The sequence below is a fragment of the Lithobates pipiens genome, unplaced genomic scaffold (genome assembly GCF_037356315.1).
Source record: "Lithobates pipiens isolate NorthernLeopardFrog02 unplaced genomic scaffold, aLitPip1_a1.2 Scaffold_28, whole genome shotgun sequence".
Classification (NCBI taxonomy): domain Eukaryota; kingdom Metazoa; phylum Chordata; class Amphibia; order Anura; family Ranidae; genus Lithobates; species Lithobates pipiens.
In genome coordinates, this window is record NW_027507789.1 from 134292555 (window position 1) to 134311657 (window position 19103).

At 44.3% G+C, this 19103-nt stretch overlaps 1 protein-coding gene across 1 annotated transcript in view; it reads left to right on the forward strand.

Moving 5' to 3' along the window:
- Positions 1 to 18534, forward strand: part of LOC143935604 (G protein-activated inward rectifier potassium channel 1-like) — a 169235-nt gene extending 150701 nt beyond the window's left edge. Inside the window, exon 3 of the mRNA XM_077459590.1 lies at positions 17653 to 18534. Within this exon, the coding sequence (XP_077315716.1) occupies positions 17653 to 18254 (602 nt within the window). The 3' untranslated portion in view covers positions 18255 to 18534. The remainder of the gene's footprint in view (positions 1 to 17652) is intronic.
- The last annotated feature ends 569 nt before the right edge of the window (positions 18535 to 19103 follow it).

Below are 19103 nucleotides of genomic sequence, written 5' to 3' on the forward strand. Positions count from 1 at the left end.
TTGCCACATCACTTGCCCCATCACCTGCCACAAGTTGTGGATTGTCCACTTGCCACGTCACCTGACACAAGTTGTGGATTGTCCACTCGCCACGTCACTTGCCACATCACCTTCCACAAGTGGATTGTCCACTTGCCACGTCACTTGCCACGTCCCCTGCCACAAGTGGATTGTCCACTTGCCACGTCACCTGCCACAAGTTATGGATTGTCCACTTGCCACGTCACATGCCAGTCACCTGCCACAAGTTGTTGATTTTCCACTTGCCACGTCACCTGCCAGGTCACTTGCCACGTCACCTGCCACAAGTTGTCTATTGTCCACTTGCCACGTCACATGCCAGTCACCTGCCACAAGTTGTTGATTTTCCACTTGCCACGTCACCTGCCAGGTCACTTGCCACGTCACCTGCCACAAGTTGTCTATTGTCCACTTTCCACGTCACTTGCCACTTCACCTGCCACGTCACTTGCCACAAGTTGTGGATTGTCCACTTGCCACATCACTTGCCACCTGCCATGTCACTTGCCACAAGTTGTGGATTGTCCACTTGCCACGTCACTTGCCACAAGTTGTGGATTGTCCACTTGCAATTGCAATTGTTTAAAATATTTTTCTAATGGTTTTTCATCATTTGCAATCATTTTTGAGATTTTTAATGTAAAAAAAAAGGTCACCTTTAAAAACGCATATAAACGCAAACGCGGCTAAACGCGGTAGCGGCGTTTTGCCGCGTTTTACCGCGTTTTGCCGCGTTTTGCGTCTGAAACGCAGAAATTTTTGTTTCTGAACGCATTTTTTTGCTTCTGGAAAAACGAGATTAAACGCAACTGCATATAAACGGAAAAAAACGAGACTGTGTGCATGGACACATAGGATAACATTGAATGAGTTCAGGTGCAGTTGAAAAAACTGTCCAACTGCATCTGAACGCGCGTTTAACTGCGTCTCGTGTGCATGAGGCTTTATAAAAGGAAGTGCCAAGAATGTCTTGTTACAACATTGCATAACATGTAAAACAATGAAAAATGGTAAGAACGAACAGTGGAATACTGGAAGATAAAACAGATTTATGTGTGATACAGTACCACCTGCTGTATTTAATCCAGTGTGACACCTGCTGATACCCACTGGGTTACATACAGCAGATGATACCCCAGTATGCCAGTGTGTATGTTTTACTGATGTATGATTAATACTGTGTGCATTACCGTATTTTAAGCAGGAGGCGGCAGTGACAAGTGCAGGGGACGGCGCGGTGACGTATGGAGAGGGGGACGGCTCAGGCGTGGGCAGGAGGCGGCGCTCATTAAGATCAGAGGGAAATGGCAGATGCGGCGACGTATGGAGAGGGGGACGGTGCGGACGTGGGCAGGAGGCGGCGCGCAGCTAGATGAGAGGGAGGCGGCAATACCCCCGTGTTTCCCCGAAAGTAAGACATATGTCTTACTTTCGGGGTACGGCTTATATTAGCCGACCCCTCTGAAACTCCCGATACGTCTTACAATCGGGGGTGTCTTACTATCGGGGAAACAGGGTAGTAAAAAAAATAATAATAATAAAATATGTTTTTTATATTTTTTGGGGGGATATTTATTATAGCAAAAAATAAAAACTGCAGAGGTGATCAAATACCACCAAAAGAAAGCTATTTTGGGGAAAAAAGGATGTAAATTTTGTTTGGGTACAGCATCGCACGACCGTGCAATTGTCAGTTAAAGCGACGTAGCGCCACAACGCAAAAAATGGCCTGGTCATTAAGGTCGAAAATCCTTCCAGGGCTTAAGTGGTTAACATTGTAGAGCCCCAAATTCCATAAGTATTGTGTTAGGAAATGTTATGGGTTGATTTACTAAAACTAGATAGGCAGTTTGTTTTGTAATGAAGTTGCCCTTTTCAAGAGAATTTTCCCCATAGCTTAGTGAATGTGGTGGTATATCTAATTATGTGCAAGGAAAATAGAAAAAAAAAATCATTTTTGCTTGCACATGATTGGATGATGGAAATCTACATAGCTTTCCCTTGCAAAGTTAACAGCCAATTTGTCTTTAGTATATTAAAGTGGTTGTATAGTCAATTTTTTTACTTTAACCTACAGGAAAGCATATAATAAGGCATACCTGTAGCTATATATATCCCCTTGCAATGCACCGCTGACTGCAACGGCGCATGCGCACAGGGGATTCTCGGCTAAAAGTCCGGCAGACGCCGGACCCTGCCGGAAAGAAATCCATGCACGCGGGAGTGACAATATCGTGGCTCCGGCCACTCACAGCGCCGAAGCTGCGATACCCGGAAGAAACGCAGAGGGAACATGTCAGCTCCCTAGGCGTGGATCGGCCAGATGTCGGGGCCCCATTCTAAGGTAAGTATTTCATAATGAGCTAGTATGCAGTGCACACTAGCTCATTATGCCTTTTCCCTTGCTGGTCAGGAAGAAAAAAAAACTTCAGCTGGTATACAACCACTTTAAGTATATTAATCCCCATGTCCCCAACAAAGAAGGGTTGATAAATCCGATTCATCCAAATCAATTGGACCAATTTTTTTTCCCAACATGAGATTAATACACAAATTTATCTGTGGGAAATGTTTCATGTACACGGATGTGTTTATACATACAGTACCTCACTAAAGTGAGTACACCCCTCACATTTTTGTCAATATTTTATTATATCTTTTCATATGACAAAAGTGAGGAAATTACACGTTGCTACCATGTAAAGTAGTGAGCGTACAGCTTGTATAACAGTGTAAATTTGCTGTCCCTCAAAATAACTCAACACACAACCATTAATGTCTAAACTGCTGGCAACAAAAGGGAGCACACTCCTAAATGTCCAAATTGGGCCCAAAATGTCAATATTTTGTGTGGCCACCATTATTTTCCAGCACTGCCTTAACCCTCTTGGTACACCCCTAAGTGAAAATGTCCAAATTGGGCACAATTAGCCATTTTCCCTCCCCGGCATCATGTGACTAGTGTTATAAGGTCTCAGGTGTGAATTGGGAGCAGGTGTGTTCAATTTTTTTTTATCGCTCTCACTCTCTCATACTGGTCACTGGAAGTTCAACCTGGCACCTCATGGCACAGAACTCTCGGAGGTTCTGAAAAAAATATATGTTGCTCTACATAAAGATGGCCTAGGATATAAGAAGATTACCAAGACCCTGAAACTGAGCTGCAGCACGGTGACCAAGACCATACAGCGCTTTAACAGGACAGGTTCCACTCAGAACAGGCCCCGCCATGATCGACCAAAGAAGTTGAGTGCACATGCTCAGCATCATATCCAGAGGTTGTCTTTGGGAAATAAACTTATGTGTGCTGCCAGCATTGCTGCAGAGGTTGAAGGGTCGGGGGGTCAACCTGTCAGTGCTCAGACCATACGCCGCACACTGCATCAAATTGGTCTGCATGGCTGTCATCACAGAAGGAAGCCTATTCTAAAGATGATGCACAACAAAAGCCCGCAAACAGTTTGCTGAAGACAAGCAGACTAAGGACATGGATTACTGCAATGGTGTCCTGTGGTCTGAGTCCAAGATAAGCGTATTTGGTTCAGATGGTGTAAAGCATGTGCGGCGGCAACCAGATGAGGAGTACAAAGACAAGTGTGTCTTGCCTATAGTCAAGCATGGTGGTGGGAATGTCATGGTCTGGGGCTGCATGAGTGCATCCAGCACTGAGGAGATACAGTTCATTGAGGGAATGTCAGGAACTTGGTAGGAGGCTGAGATTCTGTGAGGGCTCCCCTTGCCTGATTGCTGGAGCTGGTTGCCAGGAACTTTGTGGGACAGGCAAGGTATACTGCAGGGCAGGTGTGCTTGGAAAGTCCAGGAGATGTGGAGCAGACCGGATAGCTGAGTCAGGGCAGGGGTCATTCACAGTAAGACAGTCCAAGATCAGTGTGACCAAGGGTCAGCCAAGTCTTTGCACAGGAGACAGGAGGGTAAAGGCAGAGTCAGTAAGCCAGGTTGGGATCAGATGCAGAGAACAAGCAGGAACAAGACAGGATACAAGCCAAGAGGTCAAGCCTGGAGATCAAGAAGAGCAGGTCAAGGCAAGCTGGGTTGGTAGACAGGAAATCAGATCGGCAGGATATACACAGCACAGAATCTGTCAATCCAGTGATAACGGAAATTTGTCCCATTTGGACAATATCTCCCTCTGCAAGACTCTGGTGTGAAATTGGGCATACAGTACTGCCTCGAAGGAGGCTACCATGAGGCCCAGAACTTGCATGCAGAAACGCAGCGACGAACACCTGCGGTTTATCAACAGCTTTACTGCGGCTCTGAGAGTCTGCAGTTTGTCTGAAGGAAGAAACACTCGTTTCCACAGTGTCCAGCAGTAAGCCTAGGTACTCCAGGCGCTGAGTCGGCACTAGTACCGACTTTTTGAGGTTCAACACCCACCCAAACTCCTGTAGAGTTTGCTTGGTGATCGCTACATCCTCCCTTAATTCTGAGGCGGAAGCTGCTCTCAGAAGGAGATCATCCAGGTAACCCACGATTGCGATCCCACGTTGTCGCAACAATGCGAAAATTGTAGCCAATATTTTGGTAAAGACTCGGGGTGCTGAAGCCAGACCAAAGGGGAGAGCCACAAACTGGTAGTGCTTTTCCCCCACTGCAAATCGCAGAAACCTCTGATGCATGAGGCATATGGGTAAATGCAAGTACACGTCCTGGATGCCCAAAGATGCTAGGGAGTCCGCTGATGGAGCGCACCGACTATGGAGCAAACTGATTACATTCTGCACCTTTGTACTTTCACAAAGCAATTGAGGGCTTTTAGGTCCAGGATTGGACGTACTTCTAACTTTTTGGCGACTACAAACAGATTGGAGTAGAATCCCTGAAACCTTTCCGGTTTTGGAACAGGCACTATCACCCCAGCAGGTCACATCTGAGCAGGTCCCTTATTGCCCCACACAGGGCCTCCCGGCAAGCCGGGAGTAGGTGTATGCTGGAGGGAAAAAAATCTGTTTGGTGGCCAAGAGAGGAACTCTATCTTGTAGCCTGATGAAATCAGTTTGCATACCCATTAGTCGGACAAATGAGAGGCCCGCCGAGCTTCAAACTCCCAAAGGCAACCCCCCACCCGAGTGTCAGGTTGAGGTAAACCTTCATGCGGTATTACTTTTGCTCGCAGGCTTGCGAGAGCAGGGATACTTTTGTTACTCAGCAGAGGCCACTGCCTTGGCCCTCCTGTCAGTAGGGTCCTTAAATGCAGGAGCTCCTTCTACCGGGATTGTGGTTACTTTATTTAACCTGGATACTGGGGGGGTCCACGAACAGGGGAGCCAACCATTTTTTAAGGAGGCTCTCTTCAAAGGCGTACGCACCGCCATTCTTTTTGGGACCAAAAAGATCCATTGCGGGCTTCCCCATTCCTTGTATATGAACTTATCAAAATAAGATAGGGAAACCCCTTAGGTGTACGGGCTGGCTTACAGGACCCAAAGGGGACCACCACCTCAACAGAGGATCCTGCTGCATCCTGTATTTTCAGGGTATCACGCAGCGGTGATAAGTGCTCCAACTAGCGCTTTTTCCTGCGCGGACCCGGAATCATCCTCACGGTCCTGGTCAGCATCCTCTGACACATCAGAACAGAGGCCGCCAGTCATCCGAGTCTGAATCAGAGGTCTTCCCGGAGGACGGAGGGGGCAGGGCCCATTTTTTACCACCCTTGCGTCCACACACCACCTCCACCCTGGCAACGAACATTTCAAGGACCACCCACAAAGCGTCCAAAGGCACTGCATTATTTCAGGCGAGCCGGTTGCAATTGCAGGGAGGTCTGGGGAAGAAACGCCAGCTTCTGACGCCATGCTGACCCACCCTGTCTGCCACCCTTGGGGACTTAGGACAAGGTGATCAATCCCACCCTCCTAGCTGCTAACAGACTAAGGGGCCCCACCGCAGGACTCACCACCCTGACCGAGTGCAGCACCATGCTGTCGCTGGTCGCTGTGTCCTGTGTCAGCTCACAAGTGTCCATGAACAAAAACTGCGCTGTTCTGAGGCACAGGAACCAGCGCTGGGGTGAAAAACCTAGCTGGGACAAGAAAATTGCCGCCGGCCATCCTTGTATAGTAAAAAAAACACAGGGAAAATGGCCAACGACCATGTTTCTCACAGAGGCTAACAGAAAATGGCCGACAAGCATGCTGTATACAGACTACACAGAAAATGGCAGTGGTCAGTGCTACGGCGGTAGCACATGCAGAGCCGACAGACACCAGCAGAGAGACAGATGACAGCACATGGACACAGCCAGCGCAGCCCCCAGAGTACCCGAGTACCTATCACGGCACATCAGAGTACCCGAGTACCTGTCACGGCACATCAGGGTACCCGAGTACCTGTCACGGCACATCAGGGTACCCGAGTACCTGTCACGGCCCATCAGGGTACCCGAGTACCTGTCACGGCCCATCAGGGTACCCGAGTACCTGTCACGGCCCATCAGGGTACCCGAGTACCTGTCACAGTCCATCAGGGTACCCGAGTACCTGTCACAGTCCATCAGGGTACCCGAGTACCTGTCACAGTCCATTAGAGTACCCGAGTACCTGTCACAGTCCATTAGAGGACCGAGTACCTGTCACAGTCCATTAGTGTACCGAGTACCTGTCACAGTCAATCAGGGTACCCGAGTACCTGTCACAGCCCATCTGAGTACCCGAGTACCTGTCACAGTCCATATGAGTACCTGTCACCGCCCTTCAGAGTACCCAAATACCAGTCACCAAACCATCAGAGTACCTGTCACCAGGCCATCAGAGTACCCGAGTACCTGTCACCAGGCCATCAGAGTACCCGAGTACCTGTCACCAGGCCATCAGAGTACCCGAGTACCTGTCACCAGGCCATCAGAGTACCCGAGTACCTGTCACCAGGCCATCAGAGTACCCGAGTACCTGCCACCAGGCCATCAGAGTACCCGAGTACCTGTCACCAGACCATCAGAGTACCCGAGTACCTGTCACCAGACCATCAGAGTACCCGAGTACCTGTCACCAGACCATCAGAGTACCCGAGTACCTGTCACCAGACCATCAGAGTACCCGAGTACCTGTCACCAGGCCATCAGAGTACCCGAGTACCTGTCACCAGGCCATCAGAGTACCCGAGTACCTATCTCCAGCCCATGTCTCATAGAATATACGTTGGGGTGTTTGCTTTCCAAAATGGGGTCATTTTGTGGGTAATTTCACTGTCCTGGTGGTCCAGGACCTTCAAAAGTGTGATGGGTAGGAATGAAATGAGATGTGTCATTTATGCTCCTAGAACGCTGAACGTACTACTTCAATGTGTCTCTATGTGGCCAGGCTGTGTAAAAGTCCTACACATGTGGTATCGCCATACTCGGGAGGAGTAGCAGAATGTATTTTGGGGTGTAATTTTTGCTATATACATGCTATGTGTTAGAAATATCTTATAAATTGACAATTTTGTGTAAAAAAAAAATGCGTTTTAATTTTTTTCCACATATTCCAAAAACTTCTGGAAAAAAATGAACCGTTCAAAAGACTCATTATGCCTCACAGATTATACGTTGGGGTGTTTGCTTTCCAAAATGGGGTAATTTTATGGGAAATTCCATTGTCCTGGTACTCCAGGGCCTTCAAAAGTGTAATAGGTGGTTGAGAAATGAGATGCGTAATTTTTGCTCGTAGAACGTCTGAAGGTACTACATCAATGTTAGTGCTCTGTATGTGGCCAGGCTGTGTAAAAGTCCTACACATGTGGTATCACCGTACTCGGGAAGAGTAGCAGAATGTATTTTGGGGTGTAATTTGTTGTATGCATATGCTGTGTGTGAGAAATAACCTGATAATATGACAATTTTGTAAAAAAAAAAAAAAAATCTTCATTTTGCAAAGAATTGTGGGAAAAAATGACAACTTAAAAAAACTCACCATGCTACTTACTTAATACCTTGGGATGTCTACTTTGTAAAAAGGGGTCATTTGGGGGGTATTTGTACTTTCCTGACTTGTTAGTGTCTCAAGAAATGAGGTACACCTGATGTACTGAAGGCCTGATCAGAAGTGATCAATTTTCAGTGATTGGCACCATAGTTTGTAGACTCTATAACTTTCACAAAGACCAAATAATATATACTAATGTGGGTTATTTTTACCAAAGATATGTAGCAGTATAAATTTTGGCCAAAATTTATGAAGAAAAATTACTAATTAGCAAAAATTTATGACAGAAACGAAGAAAAAGGCATTTTTTTCACAAAATTTACGTTTTATTTTATTTATAGCACAAAAAATAAAAAACCCACTAGTGATTAAATACCACTAAAAGAAAGCTCTATTTGTGTGGAAAAAAGGACGCAATTTCATATGGATACAGTGTAGGATGACTGAGTAATTGTCATTCAAACTGTGAGAGCGCTGAAAGCTGAAAATTGGTCTGGTCAGGAAGGGGGTGTAACTGCACTGTATTGAGGTGGTTAAGCTTGTTTTAGTGGGTCCATTTATTTTCTGTGCCCTCTTCCATATATAGTGCTATATCATTAGTTTACAGGAACAGCGCCATACCTACCACAATATTTCTTTTTTTAAAATCCTTACTTCACCAATGGTGTAAGTAAAAGTGTAGGGGCAGCAGTTCCGAATAAACACATATACATACAAATAAAATATTCTTTTCTCATTGTACTCTCTCCACTGCGCAGATCAACCACAATCGTGTATCCCATCACAGACCCACACCCGAGCAGTACGGGGTGGCTGCGGGCCACAGCACACTGTGACAAAGACATCCGTAGTCCAGTCATATGTGTGCCCCGGTACATATAGCTCACCGGCCGCCCCTGGAGCCTGAGGGACATGTCGTGGCTGACCCAGTGCGTAGCTAGGGCCTGCACATGCTTGTTGGCCAGGCTGGGGAGACTACAAGGATCTATATTATCCAGCCTGTCACCCAGCCGGCTGTTGATAGAAGATCACAGCATCAATATCTTGTGCAAAAGAGAAAATCCAGAAAAAAATCCCCAGGACCGATGGTCTCGGCAGGGAGCCTAGGTTCTTCTTCACTAGGCAGAAAAAAACTGAGCTGCAGGAAGCAGGCTGAGGAGTTATAGCCAGAGGGACCGCCCCCTGGGTGGAACTGTACAGTTCTGTTTTTCCACATGTATTACATGTTCTGCCTAGTCCTTTCCTGAAGGTGGCGTAATAACCCTACGGTCAAGATTTAATGGAGCTGTGTCCATCAATGAAAGAAATAATTTTACTGGTTGCCATATCTTCTGCAGGAAGAGTATCAGAGTTGGCTGCTCTTTCTTGCAAAGAGCCATATTGGTTTATTCTTAAGGATGAGGTTGTATTGCGGCCTTATCCTGTATTTTTACCAAAGGTAGAATCGATTTTTCATTTAAACCAGGATATTGTTCTGCCTTAATTTTTTCCAGAACGTTGTTCTATGGAAGAAGGTCACTACATTCTCTTGATGTGGTGAGAGTGGTTAAGATCTATTTTATAATAACCGCTCACATCCATAAAACAGATGTTTTATTTGTGTTGCCAGACGGTCCTAAAAAGAGGACAGGCAGTATCGAAATCTATCTCAAAATGGATTTGTCAAGTGATTGTTCAAGCTTATAGTTTAAAGATGAAAATTCCTCCTTTTCATATTAAAGCACACTTCTCCAGGGTTGTTAGTGCATCCCGGGCAGTGCATCACCAAGACTCTATGGCTCAGATCTGCAAGGCCGCATCTTGGTCTTCGGTACATACTTTTACCAGATTATGGCAGGAAGATGTAATAGATCATGAGGTTATCTCCTTTGGGTGCTATATACTGCAGGCTGCAGTACGAGTCCTCTAGTCTCTTGGTGCCCTACTTTTGTTGTGTCTCCCTCCCTTCAGTTGGCATTGCTATGGGACATCCCACATAGTAACTACTATGGCTCTGTGTCCCTTGATGTACGATAAGAAAATAGGATTTTTTATAACAGCTTACCTGTAAAATCCTTTTCTTTGAAGTACATCACGGGACACAGAGGTCCCTCCCTACTTTGGTATACACGTGTATTGCTATGCTACAAAACCAGTAGTGGGAGGGGTTATATGGGGAGTGCACTTTTTAATTCAGGGCGTGCCAGTGTCCATCACCTGAAGGTGGCCTATAATTCACATAGTAACTACTATGGCTCTGTGTCCCGTGATGTACCTCAAAGAAAATTATTTTACAGGTGAGCTGTTATAAAAATCCTATTTTTCAGTCTGCCGCCTTAGCTGGAGACATTAAATTTGTTTGTACATTTTGGATTCCTATGGAATTTGGAACCCCACAATGTTAAAATGCAATGCTTTTAAAAGAGAAGTATGGGTTTCTGGGTTTTACCCCCATCATACCTACCTAGGTGGATGCTGCATCTATCCCCCGGCGCCTTTACACTGAGAGCCAAGCGATTGAACATCACCAATGGCTCAGTTCTCTCACCTCCCCGAGCAGAGAGCTGCTGCCTATCAGTCAGCAGCTCTCCTCCCTTCTCCTCCATGCTTACTGGATCGCTAAGAGGCTGAGACGGGTGTCAGTCCAGGCACCTGGTGGATCCAGACTTTGTCCTGATGACTCTGTGCCTGGGCTGATTTCTGTGATGTCAGCAGAGAGTGGACTTCAGACCGCTCTCTGCTGAAAACTGGTCTTAGGATGCAAAACATCAAATTGCACTACTGTGACCCATAGGAGAAGCCTAGCGAAACAAGCTCAGGCTGGACTTCTCCTTTATTTTGTAGCTTTGGAAACCTCTTTAAAAGCTCAATTGTAAAAAAAATGCTTACATCCTAATTTACCAAGATCTTTTGGGATGTCTTATCAAGTGAGATCTAAAGTGGGTTACACTTTTTAGTCATATCAGTGGACTGTGGTACCTTTTTTGACTTTTCATAATTTAAAAAAAAAAAAAAACCTTCATATGTTTAGGGATATTTTCATACTAATATGTAAATAGCATTATGTATTGTTAACAGCTTAAACTTGCTGTCCCTTTAACGTTTATAAAAATTTTCACCATTTTATCTACTCATGTATAAAATGTGACATTTTTTTGCAGTTTATATTATTTTCCATGAGAATAACTATCATAAAAAACAAAACAAAAAAACAGACAGTACCTTTACCCCGTTAACATTACCAGCATCAACTAGTGGAATCCTTTTCAGAAATATCAAATAAAATGGAAGTTCCTGCAGAGTCAGCCATTAGCATTGTAGATACAATAGGCAGGATTTTATTTTTTGTTAGCGTTTCACAGATTTGAATGGCCATTTATGATGCTCTTAAATGTTGTAAAAAAATTCATAGTACTGGAGGTTTACTTTATATACCGTATTTATCGGCGTATAACACGCGCCGGCGTATAACACGCACCCCAAGTTTAGGAGGGAATTTTAAGGAAAAAAAAAAAAAACATTTAGGAGGGAAGTTTGAGGGAAAAAAAAGCTTACATTTATATGCCCATCAGTGTCATCTGCAGCCTTGTCCACCATTGCAGTCTTATGCAGCCTTGTCCACCATTGCAGCCTTGTCCACCATTGCAGCCTTGTCCACCATTGAAGCCTTGTCCCCCATTGCAGCCTTATGCAGCCTTGTCCACCAGTGCAGTCTTGTCCCCCATTGCAGTCGTGTCCCCCAGTGCAGCCGTGTCCCCCAGTGCAGCCGTGTCCCCCAGTGCAGCCGTGTCTATTTTATTTTTTAAAAATGCCGCTGCTGAGATACAGAGCCGGATGTGTATCTCGGCGGCGTGCGGTAGTTCTCGGCGGGCCTCCGGCCGCCTTCGGCTCTTCTCGGGCAGCTTTCGGCCACCTTCGGCCGTTCTCTGAAGCTTTTCGCCGAGAAGAGCCGAAGGCGGCCGAAATCTTCCGAGAACGGCCGAAGGCGGGTGAAAGCTTCCGAGAACGGCCGAAGGCGGCCGAAAGCTGCCAAGAAGAGCCGAAGGCGGCCGAAAGTCGCCTTGAAGAGCCGAAGGCGGCTGAAAGCCGCCCAGAGGCTCAGAATTTCTGGGGATCGGCGTATAACACGCACCCATGATTTTCCCCTGCTTTTAAGGGGAAAAAGTGCGTGTTATACGCCGATAAATACGGTATGAAAAAAAGTCAAAATAACCCCCTCCCCTCCTCCCCATTCTAACCATCCTTACAGTAATACAATAATTTGCATAAGCATCCACCAAACCGGGATTTTTCCAAACTACAAATTAAAATGGATTTAAAGTAAAATTTTGTGAGAAAACATGAAGGCTGTCTTTGCTAAAAACACTAGTTGCCTGGCTGCCATGGTCATGATCTGCCTGGCTGCCATGGTCATGATCTGCCTGGCTGCCATGGTCATGGTCTTGCTTCAGTACACTAACTCATAATAAATATGAAAATTAGGACTTCTTACTCTACTTTGACTTTCCTGATTTCTACACCTCTTTTGGGTTAATGACTTGAAAAGTATTTAAGAAAAAGGGTCAAAAAATGCAATAAAGTACTAGTTTGTGAGCAACAGCAGCTTCCATATTTCTTAAAGTCTAACTTGTCAGGCACAAAAAAATACCCTTGCAGTAGCCCCCCATCCTGCACTGCAAAAATGAAATGCTTGTTAAATCGTGGGTGACAGAATAAAGAGAAATACCTTATTCCGTGCTCCAGTAGGCTCTCTCCAGCGGTGCAACCAGTCCCCCACAGTCTCAGCTCCTCTCTCCACTGCTTGTTCTTCCTTACCACATAAAATAGCCTCCCATTGTACATGATGAAACCAAGTAATTGCCCAGAGACCAGAGTGCTGGAGGGTTAGGGGGATAAGGCTGGAGTCACCTTGACCTGGGGTAAGGTAACTGTCACAGCCTTTTCATCTCCCTCTAGACTTAACAAGCATTTAACCCTTGAAGTGCAAGGGACCCCACTGCAAGAGTAGATTTTTCCTAATTCCCAGTTTATTTTGGATTCTATGTTCTCCGTATCTAAACAAATAGCATCATGGAAGCCAAGGTGGTATCAAGCAACTGGAGAAGCATATTCTAAAAAATCTCTAATCAGGGTTGGGTAATAATAAAAAAAATATATTAAACATGTTACAAAGCACCAATAAATGCATTAAAAAAAAATCTATCTGAGCACATCATCCAAGGTTATCGTCCAGCGAATACCAGCACACCCACAATTGACATCGGGTCTGTCAAATTTTCTAGCACTTGACCTCAACAGTGTGAGAGAAGATGAAAAAAAAGGTATAATCAAATCACTGAAAAGATGAAAAAATAGGTCATATTAAATATCAGGTGTAGCAGCCAAACCATTTTCTGGGCTAGAAACCTTCTTGAGATGTGGTGGCCATAGACCAGATGTCTAGGACCTAAGACCTAGAAATGATTGCTCACCCATGGATAGTCCTGGCATGGCAGACTAGACTGCCAAGGGCAGTGAAAAATGCTTAAAGTGGTTGTATACTCAATTTTTTTACTTTTACCTACAGGAAAGCCTATAATAAGGCTTACCTGTAGGTAAAACAAAAATCTCCTAAACCTGTACGGTTTAGGAGATATTCCCCTCGGTATGCGCCGCTGACTGCAGCAGCGCATGCGCACAAGGGGATTCTCAGCCTGAAAATCCGGCAGTGGCCGGCCGGAATGAAATCTCCCGCGCGCATGCGTGGGAGTGACGATATCGCGGCTCTGACCACTCACAGCGCCGGAGCCGCGATACCCGGAAGAAACGCCGAGGGAGCATGTCAGCTCCCTCGGCGTGGATCGGGCCAGATGTCGGGGCCTCGTTCTAAGGTAAGTATTTCATAATGAGCTAGTATGCGGTGCATACTAGCTCATTATGCCTTTTGCTTTGCAGGTTTAAAAAAACAAATGTGCGGGTTTACTACCGCTTTAAGGTGTAATCTGCACTTTATTGGCCAAGAGCATACCCTAGAAGCCTTTATAGAACTGAGTATGAAAAATACATTTCCAAAGGAACATTTTCTGCCCACCTTTACAAGTGGAACATGCTTATTATATTCCAGACAAACAACCATTCCCTGATGTTTCCATTGTGACAATTTCCCATTAGATTGCTTAACAGTTGTATCAAGATACAATTTCTAATGGAAAATTATACATTCAGAAATGATTGATATCATGTTTCCAGATTTCTCACTGTAATGAACCACCACAAGAGAGCAACCTTTAACCCTTATAGAAATAAAGAAAAGATTGTTATAAGCTAATTTAATATACTCAGTGGCATACATATTATGACTTTAAGGGTGATAGCTTACAAGGTACATTTCCTTAACTCACCATTAGACCTTTAATGTTGGCAGGTACATTTGTGTGGGTGACTGTACTGCTGCATTTGTTTCCCTACTCTAAATAATAAGTACTGTGCTGAACACACACACTTCGAATCTCCCCTTCATATTACCACTCAGACTCTGAGTGTTGGGGGCTGAGCAAGCCATCCATGCTTACAGACCAAATGCAGAGAAAAGAAGCCACCACACACTGAACAGGATCACTGATGTATATTAGTGTGGAGAGTCCACAAACATGCCTATAACAGTCCACGCCTCAGGACAGCCTCTCTGAGGCTTTTCATCTAATAGGGCTTAATGTGTAGAGATCTCCAAGATTAAGCCCTATTAGATGAAAGTGAGGGTAATTTCCTCTCTTAGACAATTGTCCCCACAACAGGGGTCTCCACTGGAAGATTTTCCCTTACCTTTTGTTCAGGGGACAGCTCTAACATTTTGGATTTCCCCTCACTTTCTCAATGACAATGGTCACATAGAAGGTTAAATCTGCTCAATGGGAAGACAGACATAAACAAAAACTTGACAGAGAGTCTAACCCTTTACTCACTTTAACAAAAAAAGGAGTCTTGCCTAGAAAAACAACAAAGGGACCAATAGTAAACCTGAAGCAGTTGCTGAGATAAGCAGCTGAAATGGCAAAAAATATCCCCGGGCACCTTTAATTCCGACAACCCACAAAGATGGGCTTTAGAGAAAGGCGATGAGAAGAAAACCTGCACAAATATTAAATCCCAATTGGAGTTTACCAGAAAGCTATGTGAAAGACTTGTAGTATGTGATAGATGTGTGGATAAAGGTTATTTGATAGAAATGTGCAGTTTTTTTATGTTTGTCCATCTGTAAGCTTATATTGATTTGTTTAACACCTTCCCGCCCAGCCTATAGCAGAATGACTGCCGGGTGTCCCGGCTATACTGTTCTGGCATTATCTGTTACCAGCTGTGTCCACCGGACACAGTCGATGACTCATCAGTATACCAACTCACTGTCGGTACCATGTGGCCGCTGTGACCAATCACAGCAGGTCACATGACAGTTGTAAATAATGGATGGCTTCCTTTCATGCCATCCATTGTATATAATTATGTTGCTAGCTGTGATTGGTCAGTGTGGTCACATGGTGCAGACAGAGTCAATCACAGTCCATCTGTACCATGTAATTAGCTTAGGCCAATCACAGCTAATCAGAACAAAACAAACTGAATGAATCATGTGTATTCAGTAAAATGATTGCTTATAGCAATGTAATTCACTGCTATAAGCAATCACAATGTGTAAAAAAAGTGGGTAAAAGTTAAAAGAAGAGGTTAAAAGAAGCACAATGTAGACTTTAATCTTATAAAATCAGCATTGTAGTAGCAATAAAAACAATAGTTACTTTGACCATCCAATATACAGTAAGCTTACTTGGAAAATCTGCTTTCATGTTGTGAGCTCTCTGTCCGGTGGTTATCTCTATTAACAACATCCTGAATTCTGGCTTCTCCTCTGCCATTCCTTTGGTTTACGTTCGCTTTTAAGGACTATATATTATATATATATATATATATATATATATATATACCGTATATACTCGAGTATAGGCCGACCCGAATATAAGCCGAGGCCCCCAATTTACCCCCAAAAAACTGGAAAACTTATTGACTCGTGTATAAGCCGAGGGTGAGACATGGCTGTCCATCCCTGTGTGTCCGTCCATACCTGTGTGTGTGTCCGTCCATCCATCCCTGTGTGTGTGTCCATCCATCCATCCATCCATCCATCCCTGTGTGTGTGTGTGTGTGTGTGTGTATCCATCCATCCATCCATCCATCCCTGTGTGTGTGTGTGTGTGTGTGTGTGTGTGTGTGTCCGTGCAGCCTTGTGTGTGTGTCCAGCCTACCTGTGTCCCAAGCCTCCGTCCCGAGCCGCCGTCGTCCCGAGCCTCCTCCGTCCCGTGCCTCCTCCGTCCCGTGCCTCCTCCGTCCCGTGCCTCCTCCGTCCCGTGTCGTGCCGATGGATCGCCGCTCCAGGATCGCCGCTCTTCTCGGCGGCCATTCTACAATTCAAAAGCCGCGCCTCCGCCTCCGCCTGTGATAGGCGGAACACTCAATTTCCCAGCAGCCTGTGTTCCGCCTATCACGGACATCCTCTCATACTCGTCCGTAGTATGAGAATGAACGGATGTCCGTGATAGGCGGAACACTGACTGCTGGGAAATTCAGTGTTCCGCCTATCACAGGCGGAGGCGGAGAAGGAGGCGCGGCTTTTGAATTTTAATGTCCGCCGTCTGTCTGCTCGATACGCTGATCGAGCAGTCAGACAGCGGTGACTCGAGTATAAGCCGAGGGGGGCACTTTCAGCCTCAAAAAAGAGGCTGAAAATCTCGGCTTATACTCGAGTATATACAGTATATATATATATATATATATATATATATATATATATATATATATGACTTGGTACCTTGCTGCCTGCCATCAGATACGGTGTGGCGTGGTTTCTCTACTGACTCTGCCTCCCGAACCCCCCCCTGCACCTCAGACAGTAGGATCTGTGAAATGTGTGACACAGCAGGACGAATTCGCAGGGCAAAATAAATAAGTGTCACTGCATTCTTTGGATTCTTCAAAAATTACATTTACATGAGTAGATTAGAAATAATTGAAATGAGATTTGGAAATTAATGATTTTATTTGTATTTTTTGACCATATGTGTATCAAATAACATTTATAAAAAAACCTTAAAAAAAAACTTGCAAATCAGATATACTACTCTATACTTGCAAGGTTACTCCATACTGCATAACATTCATAAAACCATGGTGTAAAGCGTGGGATGTCCTGCAGAGTTTGCTAAATACAGCAGAGAGAACATAATGATTATAAGCAAGCTGATCACATGATTTTTGGCAAATCGCGTAACCAGGCTTTCCTCCCAGAAACATTTATAAACATGCTTTTTTTTTTAAAGCAGTAAGGCCATGACCCTGTAGAGTTATTGCCATTCTATTCTGCAAAATTTAATGTGGGAATTTAGGCTTCAATGACCTCTAGCCATGAAAGGGCTAAATATAAATTGAATTAAAAGGTAAATTAGCTAGATTTTTTTACGTCAACAGTTGCTTACCAATAGCAGTTTTAGGAATCATTTTGTATTGCTTGCCTGTGGAGGCTCTTTATATGTATAGAACTCACAACCTTGTGTTTTTCCGTTAAGGATTGAGATGATCAGAGATGCCTGTAGTACATTATTATTATTATACAGGATTTATATAGCACCTGTAGTACCAGGGTGGGTTATTTATATGGTGTGCCTTTAATGCATGTAATGAGATATTGATTATTTTACAGGAATGACCTGCCAGGCAAGAACATCTTACACTGAAGATGAAGTACTATGGGGACACAGATTTCTTCCTGTCATGTCGCTGGAAGAAGGCTTCTTTCGAGTGGATTACTCCCAGTTCCATGCTACATTTGAAGTACCTACTCCTTATTATAGTGTAAAGGAACAGGAAGATAAATTAAGCCCCAGTTCACCTCTAAATTCCCTTTGTAGTGAAAAGTACAACAGGGACAGGGTCTGCTCTTTAGACTACCTTAATGTGTTTGAAGTTGGAAGCGGTATACTTCCTAACAAACTTCAGAAACTCAGTCGGGGAAGAGACATTGTTCAGGATAAACTATTACGAATGTGTGGCAGTAGTGTAGAGAGAGCTTGCAGTACTGGAGACCTTCCCCTGAAGATCCAAAGGATAACGGTGTCCACCTGTGAAGACAGTGAGGAGAGTACTCCACTAAAATATTTCAAGGTTAAACCCGAGTGCATGACCCAATCTACTGGTAACCTTCAGCTGCAGAAGAAAGCGCAAGGCATGATGACCTTGGGAACAATGCTTGATGCCAATCTGCCTGCAAAGCTGCGTAAAATGAATTCTGGCTGTATCAGCTAAAAAACAAAACAAAAAAAACGGAAGAGGAACCTATATGGAATAATAAATGGCCTTAAATTTGTGACAGTAAGAGACATTCACTGTTCTACATTTTTGTCATAAAGAAACATTAACCATTAAACATGCATTTAAAAGCTGTTGTCTTTTCATTAATATGCATGAAATGCACATACAATGTGAAAATTAGGGCATGGAATCTGTTTTTGGAACCATTGCAGTATGTTCCAGATCAGAAAATAAGCTGAAGATAATAATAAAGAGTGTCTCTTTTCACTGTGAATTAATTTTTCCTGAATTTAATCAAGCAGAAATTGCTTTTTTAATTTAATTTTGTTTTATTTTATTTTGCATAGGAGGAATGGGAATGTTTATTTTATAGGTGTTTTACAGAATGCAGAGCACATTATAGCGACTAAACTGCAGATCTGTAATATATGCATATAATTTTATCAGATACAATTAGACAGATTGTGTGAAAGGGGCCAAAGACTGATTTTACACTGCTGTAATGCGGTTTACCCACACCCTGGATGCAGCACAGTACTCCTGCAGCTTACCTGCGTGTTACCTGCGCTTTGCCATAGACTTGTATTATATCTTGCAGGTGTGAACTTTCTGACAGCGCACCAAACCCGCAGGATAGAATAGAAGTCTATAGATCAGCGCAAGTAACCTACAGGAAAGCTGTAGGTGCACTGTGCTGCACCTGTGGATCATTATTATTATTATTATACAGGATTTATATAGCGCCAACAGTTAACATAGCGCTTTACAACTTGAGGGTAGACAGTACAAATACAATACACTTTAATACAGTAGGAATCAGAGGGCTCTGCTCCTTAGAGATTA